Here is an 8,569-nt window from a genome sequence, read left to right on the forward strand (position 1 = left end):
TATATATATATATATATATAGATAGATATAGATATAGATATAGATAGATATAGATATAGATAGATATAGATAGATATCTATATCTATATGTGTGTATATATCTATATGTGTGTGTGTGTGTATATCTATATGTGTGTGTGTGTGTGTATCTATGTGTGTGTGTGTGTGTGTGTATATATCTATGTGTGTGTGTGTGTGTATATATCTATGTGTGTGTGTGTGTGTGTGTGTATATATATCTGTGTGTGTGTGTGTGTGTGTATATATCTGTGTGTGTGTGTGTGTGTGTGTATATATCTATGTGTGTGTGTGTGTGTGTGTGTGTGTGTGTGTGTGTGTGTGTGTGTGTGTGTGTGTGTATCTGTGTGTGTGTGTGTGTATTTACCAACATCGAGCAAAGAGCAACCACACCATGGTACATGTTTAACTAAAAAGAAGTTTATTGATCAAATATATTTATTAAACAAATAGAAAAAAAAACCAGCCAAAAAATACATGTTCAAAGCAACACAAGGGTAGCCCATTATCAGACAGAATTGTGAAGTCCACTCTGTAAAGTGGGCAGTCATAATAATGAAGCAGTACACTTTAATTTCTACATTCAAGACGTTCTTCATATTTTTGGCCACCAGATGTCACCAGACAGGACTTTCTTGAAACACTTCGATTAATGAACCGTTTTTTAACACAAGCTTCAATGCTTCAGAAAGCTTCATTTGGCCATCAATAGTTCTAGTTCAAGCTATCCAAATACAATGTTCTCCTATGGCCTATTCCATTCAATTGAGAAGACTAAACATTACCATCATAATCATTTACTTATGATGCTACTCTTTACCAGCAATAAAACACACTTCTAAGATATAGCTCTTACATTTTACAACAACACATATAACTCTCAAGCAAACAAGATACACATCCATTTGGCTTTCAGTTCTTCCCTTACTGAGTGTATGGCATTCAATCACATTTTTTTCATTAGGCCTTCATAGAACTTAATTTTCTGTTGCTGAGCTAGTTGCTGGATGATGTTATACTCATAATTTCCAGGATGTACTCCAGTTCTTAACCTTTTGTTTGTGAGTATTTCCCAGTAGTGACTCCAGTTTCCATCACTGTCAGCGCCATAACCAAACACATCAACCTAGGAAGACAAAAAATGAACATATGAATGAATGGGAAACAAATGCATGAACAAAATGTCCCTTTTCTAACTAAAATCCAAACAATGGCTGCTGAAAAATGAAATGAACAGTTGGAAGCGACCTGAGCACTAAATGGAAACACTATGATTATACCATGAGTATACAATGACAAAACCTCTTATTGAGAGGTTTAGCTAAAATGCTTTCCATGAAGGAATGTCTTCTAGATTGTAGTCTAGTCAATTTAAGAAGGGGACACATCAGAAATACTTGCAACAGCTTTCACTTTCATAGGGCATGTGAACTGAAATTTAACCATTCACAGATTAAACCAGAGTTTTTTAATCAAGTGGTACTGGTGGGTAAACGTGCTCTGATCTTCACCAAAGACATTTTGAACTTTTGAAATGCACATCTATTTAGGAGAGCAATATAAGAACAAAAGAACAAATTAGCAAAGACTCAAATGGACCAGCTTGTATGACAATAAAAATCATATTTTATTTTGTACGTCTGGCACTTCAGAAACTGAAAACTTTGTACTTACCTCATCACAAATGTGAAGTGCAAGAATCAAAGCCATAAAGCCAGTGGATGGATAACGTCCCTTATTTCCAAGCCAAACCTCATGTACATATTTCATAAAAGCTGGATTTACCACCATGACCTGTTAGAAATTAGAATGAGCCTTTAAACAGCTTTTATTTTTAAATATTACCATTGCCACCAGGAAGCTTTGCCATTGACGCTACTCACCAAATCCTTGTTAGTTTTGATCTTTGATTTCACTGGCATATATGACCTGTTGGAAACAGCATGATATTGAAAAATATGAAGTAGGTGTTTAACAAAAACAAAGCTAAAAAAGGCATGGTCCGTCTTGAACATGGAGAAGGATCAGAGTAATGGTTTGATACAGAAATTCACCTTATTTCATCTCACACTACATCCATCAGCCAAATCCTTTTAATCTGCATACATGTTGAATTCATGCAGTGGCATTCTATTTTTGCATTTGATGTAAATTCTGTACTGCAAGACAATCTAGGGGAAATATTTCGAGATAATTTGCTTAGTAGCAGGTGTGGTAATTTTAGCAGCTGGGAGAGAAGAAGGTAGTGTATGCTGACTGTAACATCTAAACCTAAGAGTGTTATTTTTTCTTTTAATGGGGTGGCATTGGTGGGACCAAGAAGAAAGCTGGGCAAGCTCAAATGAAATCAGAATATTTTATCTGAAACAAAATAAAGTACAAAATGATTGTATGATTTTCATGTGCCCAAATTAGTGGCTGCACAACTGCCTAAAAATGGTTTACATAAAATAACTTTTCAACAAGCATTAAGAGTCTTTATTTAATTTTTTAATTTTTACTTTATATTAAGTCACAATCCTAAGAACAGTACAAAAGCATACGTAAATGAACTACAGTAAGATGAGTTGTTATGAGGACACTTCATCTGTCTGCATGTTGCATAAAAATGTAGTCATAGTATGATTTCAGGATAATCAGTTTGTAGAGAGCTTAAAGGTGCCGTCATTTGAAGTCTGTCTTCGTGGAATACATTACAGAAAGACTTTGAGCTCTCTTGCTTAACTGATTTTGCTTGTAGATTTAAAAGACGTCCCAGTGCTGATTTTCATCACTGGGAACTTGAGCTTAATGAGGCAGATTTTGCTATTTTATTTTTTCTATTTTATTATTTTCATTTAATTATGTTGTCTAAAACAGGTCTCTCTTGTAAATGAGACACTGAGTCTCGTTAAATAAATGTCAAATACATGTGCATGTAGCCCTGAAAAAGAGAACTCACCTTCCAGTAAATCCTGTTGTAGAGGCATTAATGAGCCACTCAAAGTCCTGTATCTTAAAGGGAAACAGTACAAAATGGGTGTTGTCATCCAAATCCACAGCACTCTCTGGATACATGACATGATGAGTTGTCTTGTTTCCAACGTCTTTTTCAAAGCCTCTGGTAATACCAGTGTTCATTCTAAAAAGCACAAAGGGATATATTTCACATCAGTTTGGCTCTTTTGTGTAGGAGGGGATATTTCACTGCATTTCACTGCATATCATACTGTGTATGACTGTGTACGTGACAAATAAAATTTGAATTTGAATTTAATGGTAAAGAAAAATTGCTTTAGCTTAGAAAGTACCTTATGACAACTTCATGTAAATCTATCAGCGGTCCATAATGCGATCTCCTTAAATTACCAGAATTACCCACCACAGCACAAGTCCTGCAGTGGTCATATTTGGGTTGTATAACATCTGGATTCTTTGGGAAGATCTGAAACAAGTTGGCCACTGTTGTTTCATAAACTCTGAAGCTACGGCTTTCAGCCTGCAAATCCTGTCAGACATTTCAAATAAACTTTGTTGTTACACCAAATGAGCTGGGGGGGGGGTGTAAAAATGTCATCCTTTCCTGGTGACTACTTACCTTCCACCAGTTGAATTCATTCTGTGAGAGGTTTAAGTTTGCAGTCAAAAATGGTTGAACACTTCTATTCGATCGATCCAGAAGCAACTGCTTATCCTCTGATAAACATTTTATGCAAGCACACAGCTTTTGGTCCACAGCATAATGAGTCAATTGGTAGCGTGTTTTGACATACACACCAATACCAGTGAAAAACAGCAGGAAAACCAGCACCTTTGATTTTGAAATCATTCTAGATGTTTGACTGGGAAACATTAACAATCTGCAGACAGAGTGTGTGGTGATATAATCAGCAAAGTATAACAAGTTATAGTTTAGAAAGTCATCATATATAAAGCAACATTACAACACACTTAGCCATGTCTCATTTCTATTCACTTATAAGATAATAAAAAAAATAACATCAGCGAAGATTAAGCTGTTTTTACCGCATCATCTGGTAAAATATGATACTTTTATAAATGACTTACCCGATCTACGAGGAAATCGCTTTCTGGTTCAGTTTCATATAATACACGTACAAACGATGCGTAGACTCTATCGGTGAGAGCTTTTTCACCGTTTCACTCACAGGTAACAAGCGTGACATACTCGTTTGCTACCAGGGAACGTGATACCGTCATCTCTGACAAAGGTGTGGAGAGGTGTGGTTTGCGCGGAGTTCCTCACGTACCCATGTTCGCGTTTGGAAACCACCCATTTCGAAATCAGTCACACCAGGACAAAGCTTGTTTATTGCATCATAGACTACAGATTACACAATTTAAGAAAACACATTTTCTCTGTGGATCCTTTGGTTTCCATACCATCGTTAAAGTGTGAGTAACCCTCGGATGAGCTATATTTAAATCATTTTTATTGAACAACGGGAGGGCTGTTAGTTCCGCTCTCTGTCACTTATTAATGTGGACATACCCCGATTATGATCTTCCCTGATTATGAATCTTTTCCTTATAAATGTGACTTACACAGTAAGCCACCAAGTTTCTGTATAGATAGAAGTAGCATGTTTGTTAAGGGAGGACAATAATCTAGCAATATTTAAATAGCTTTACAGAGCTCAGGTGATGATATTACGTCTCATAAAGACATGATCCAAATTATTTTCTGGCGTTCATCAATTTTATTCCCAATTAGCAGTATAATTCAGTAGTGAGCAGTACTAGCAGTCGTGAGCATAGCTGGACTGGCCACGGGGCATACTGGGCATTTGCCTGGTGGGCAGATGGGGATTTTTCGTTTCGTTTTGCTTTGTTTTTTGCAACGGTATAAACAATGACAGGTGGTGGCCAGATTGGCCAGATGTTGGCAGATGTGTAAAAAGAACTCAGTTGTTTTCTATGGCGGAGCTTCCACAGTTTCAGTAACATTAGCAAGTGGTGGAGGCCAGCAGGTGGATCAGGGATAAGGGAGGCAGGAGGAGGAGAGACATGAGGCGCGGCCGGTCCGAGGGGCAGGTGAGAAGTTGGTCTGAGTGGGTCAGATATAAACCAAGTTTAGTTGTAGTTTATTTTCACATTTTTATTTCCTCCCAGTTAAAATAACTTGTACTGCGTACCAGCTAGCATGACGGATTTTTTATACTGCTAGACGGGTGCTATGATATTACTGATAGTGAACTTTATTTTATTCACAAATAGTTATTAGAGTTGCCAACCGTTCTGTAAAAACGGAATCATCATGTATTGAGAGAAAATATTAATATTACTTCTCTCATTCTCTCCCCCTCCCTCTCCTGTTGATACTTCAATCATGAAACTGATAAATGATCAGCTGATCGGCTTTTCTCTCTTGTTTGTTTATTGCCCACTTTGCCCAGAAAGAGGAAACCAGCGGATAAACAACAGCAGCACATTTAAGCTTGATAAGCTGTTGTTAGAATGTATTTAATATTAATTTCTAGTATCAACTGATGTTTGCTGGAGCCAAAGCCTTAAAAGCTGCTGGTCATGATATTGTTTGGATATCTGGAGACAGGGAAACATGAAGATGAATCCAGGAGATGTCCTTACTGAATCATCAGAGCTGAACAGGTGACGGAGAAACAGGTTTACCTTTTAGGTGACATGAATGAGTTGAAGGGAAGTTATGAACTGTTTCTGAGAGACAAATAACACAAAGATCCTTTTCTAAGTAGCTGGCAGCTGGTAACTGTGCAGGCGCGGGTCAGACAAAGTTTTGCCAGGGGGGCCAGGTAGGGCATTAATAGGGAAAGGGGGGCAGAAAATATATTTTTCTTTCTTATTCTCATTTAAACTGTTTGGCTTTTAATAAATCATTATCTGAATCTTACAACCAAAGTCATGTTATGTCACTTTTTAAAGGTTGCCATGTTAGAAAAAATATTTTGCCCTGCCATGCTGTTTATTGATGTGGTAAATGAATAGTTTATGAAAATATCACTAAATGGTCATGTCTCACCTTTAGTCTTCTCTGTCAAAGGCTACGTTCACACTGCAGGTCTTAATGCTCAATTCCAATTTTTTGATCAAATCCAATTTTTTTGTCTGCTCGTTCACACTACAAATAAAATGCGTCAGCAAACGCGCTCTAGTGTGAACGCTCAAAGCGGCCCGCATGCGCAAAAGAAGATGTCACACACAACGCGCTCTGTTTAGACCCAGAGCAAACAGTATTGTTTGACTGATGGCCCTTAATAAAGACTTCGGACTTTACGTTTCCCAATTTTTGCTATAAGTTATTTTGTTATTTACATAATAATGTAAATAACCTCATAATGATCCTTATTGCTGTTTTAGAGGAGCGGTGCTTCAAATGATAGTTGCACATTTCTGTCAGAATCTGCAGATTATGCAGTCCAAATCAAATGTTAACGTTTCTCCAACGTTGTCTTCCCAGCAGTTTCACCGGATGGCCAGGAAGCGTTCGCGATGTATTATCAGGCGCTTCTCTGGCGCTGATAATTGGTGTCTGTCTTGTGTCAGTGACGTAAAAGACGGATTTAATGCGACTTGACCATTCACACAGCAGTCGCTTTCTGGAACATCGGATATGTTTCGGATTCAGTACCACATACGAAAGTGACCCAGATCGGATTTGAAAATATCGGATTTGTGCCGTTCACACTGTCATACCATGATCGGATATGGGTCGCATAGGGTCAAAAAAATCGGATTTGATGCGCTTTCGCCTGCAGTGTGAACGTAGCCTTAATGTCAGGTTTCCACCATGTGTTGTAGATAGTTTAGGAGGTTAACTCGACCAAGCAGTCTTTTGGTTTCTGCTAAGTACGATTTAGAATACCAGAATATGGAGGATGGTGTAGACTTGTGCATATATACCAACAAGACAGTGTACATCATTGTCACAACAACGTTTGTTTTCATTCAAAGGCTTTATGGTTTTTCCTATAATGCCTGGTGGGCCGATCTCTAGTCAAAATGCCCGGGTCAATTTTTTGTCCCAGTCCAGCCCTGGCAGTGAGTAATTATCATTACTATAATTAATAGCCAAATTAACTGGATTTGAGTTTCCTGGGCAAAATTCTTCTTTTAGGCTCTTCATCTGATGCTTATGAAATAATAATAAAATACAAGTTAATTTAGCAATATCTAACACATCTATCTATGTGGACACAGATGTCACCTTAATGTATTTTAGACCATTTCAAATAGCTTCAGTAAAAATTAATGTTTCATACAGTGATTGCCTCTTTCTCTCAGTATGGCAAACAAAAAAGGTGTCATCGGTCATCTGCCAGGCCGCTTGTTGGGCATCTCCGCCACCGTGGACGCCCTCCTGAACGCCCTCCTGAACGCCGCCACTACCTTCCACGTGGCCGGCCTCCGGACTTGTTTCCACACCGCTGTTGCCGTCCGCACGGTCGGCCCCCAGAGCTGTTTCCACGCCGCTGTTGCCGTCTGCACGGTCGGCCCCCAGAACTGTTTCCACACCACTGCCTACTGCGTGGCCGGCCTCCGGACCTGCCCCACTGCCGCTGCCTTTCACACGGTCGGCCCCCGGAACTGAACTGTTTTGGCCTCCGGGTCGGCCCCCTGACCTTGTCCGTCTGGGCCTTTTCGGACTGTGAGTCTGCCTGTCAAGTTCAGTGTCCTGTCTGGTTCTCTGTCTGTTAATTTCCTGTTTTATTCTGAAGGTTCATGTCTGATGTGAGTTCAGTTTACATTTCCCCTGTCCCGTCAGCTCTGATTTCTCCCAGCTGTGTTGCCCTCCTGTCTCTTATCCCCTGATTACTGGTGTGTGTGTGTATTTAAGCCCTGTGTGTTCTCCTGCCTGTTGCCGGTTCGTCTGTATTACTCCATGTAAGTCCGCGCTTTTCTGCATTCATCTGTGTCTCTCTGCGTTTTTGTATCCTCCGTCAGTCTGCGTCTCTCTGCCTTTCACCCCGTGTCCTGTGGATTTCTAGTTGCTCTTTAGTTTTCCCAGTTTAGGTTTCCGTTAGTTTGTCTCATTATTCGTTTTCTGTTCCTGCCACTGACACCTTGTAAATAAACTCCACTAATCTTTTCATACACTGCTTGCTCTTGGGTCCTTTTTCCAACTCCACACGGCTCGCCTCGGCAGCCGTGACAAAAGGTCAGAATTATAACTAAATAAATAAAATTTATAATACGGGTCAGTGCTACTTTTTTCTCTTGTTTTGGACTGGGCTCAGACTATATGAACACTACAATGACTCACTATCTCATTCCAAGATCCAAATTTGTATGGCAAGGTGGCTGGTGCTTAGTGGTTCCCATGCTGAGTTAATTGTAGAACTTTGTATCACTGTGTCTGTCAGGGTCCCTGTGCCTACCCGGTCGGCTCGGTATGGCTACATATGTTTTGTATTCTTTGATTTTTTTGCTGCTCTCTCCCTTCCCCTCTTTCCCTCCTCCGTCTGCCTGGGCGGAGCTCACCTGTGGGCTCCTGCCCTTGGCCCACGCACCTGTGGCTCATCACGAGTGATCCAGCTCCTTTATAAGATGGCAGCCCTGTGTTTCTCGTCGCTGG

General features: G+C 39.7%; 1 protein-coding gene across 3 annotated transcripts; it reads right to left on the reverse strand.

The window, feature by feature from the left end:
• Positions 1-486: 486 nt before the first annotated feature.
• On the reverse strand, positions 487-4,208 carry LOC146652600 (CMP-N-acetylneuraminate-beta-galactosamide-alpha-2,3-sialyltransferase 1-like). Of its 3 annotated transcripts, XM_085381884.1 has the most exons (7): positions 4,066-4,203; positions 3,596-3,857; positions 3,309-3,505; positions 2,960-3,139; positions 1,902-1,947; positions 1,693-1,812; positions 487-1,144 (listed from the first exon to the last, which is right to left on the reverse strand). In XM_085381884.1, the coding sequence occupies exons 2-7, from the start codon at positions 3,848-3,850 to the stop codon at positions 965-967; spliced, it is 978 nt and encodes a 325-aa protein (XP_085238010.1). In that variant the 5' UTR covers positions 3,851-3,857; positions 4,066-4,203; the 3' UTR covers positions 487-964. The 3 variants fall into 3 exon arrangements, with proteins under 3 accessions (XP_085238010.1, XP_085238009.1, XP_085238011.1); XM_085381883.1 differs by having other exon boundaries at positions 3,596-4,203; XM_085381885.1 differs by lacking the exons at positions 3,309-3,505; positions 3,596-3,857 and having other exon boundaries at positions 4,066-4,208.
• Between the last annotated feature and the right edge of the window lie 4,361 nt (positions 4,209-8,569).

Source organism: Rhamphochromis longiceps, linkage group LG15, assembly GCF_057381845.1.
Source record: "Rhamphochromis longiceps isolate RC_006_pf linkage group LG15, R_longiceps_female_GT1.1, whole genome shotgun sequence".
Lineage (NCBI taxonomy): Eukaryota > Metazoa > Chordata > Actinopteri > Cichliformes > Cichlidae > Rhamphochromis > Rhamphochromis longiceps.

Bases quoted from the DNA above. Each gene is read 5' to 3' on its own strand.
- LOC146652600 (XM_085381884.1), bottom strand. From the start codon at position 3,850: ATGTTTCCCAGTCAAACATCTAGAATGATTTCAAAATCAAAGGTGCTG. The intron at 3,140-3,308 runs GTACTTTCTAAG...TGTGCTTTTTAG, and splicing joins TTACATGAAGTTGTCATAAG to AATGAACACTGGTATTACCA. The intron at 1,813-1,901 runs GTGAGTAGCGTC...AATTTCTAACAG, and splicing joins TCAAAACTAACAAGGATTTG to GTCATGGTGGTAAATCCAGC.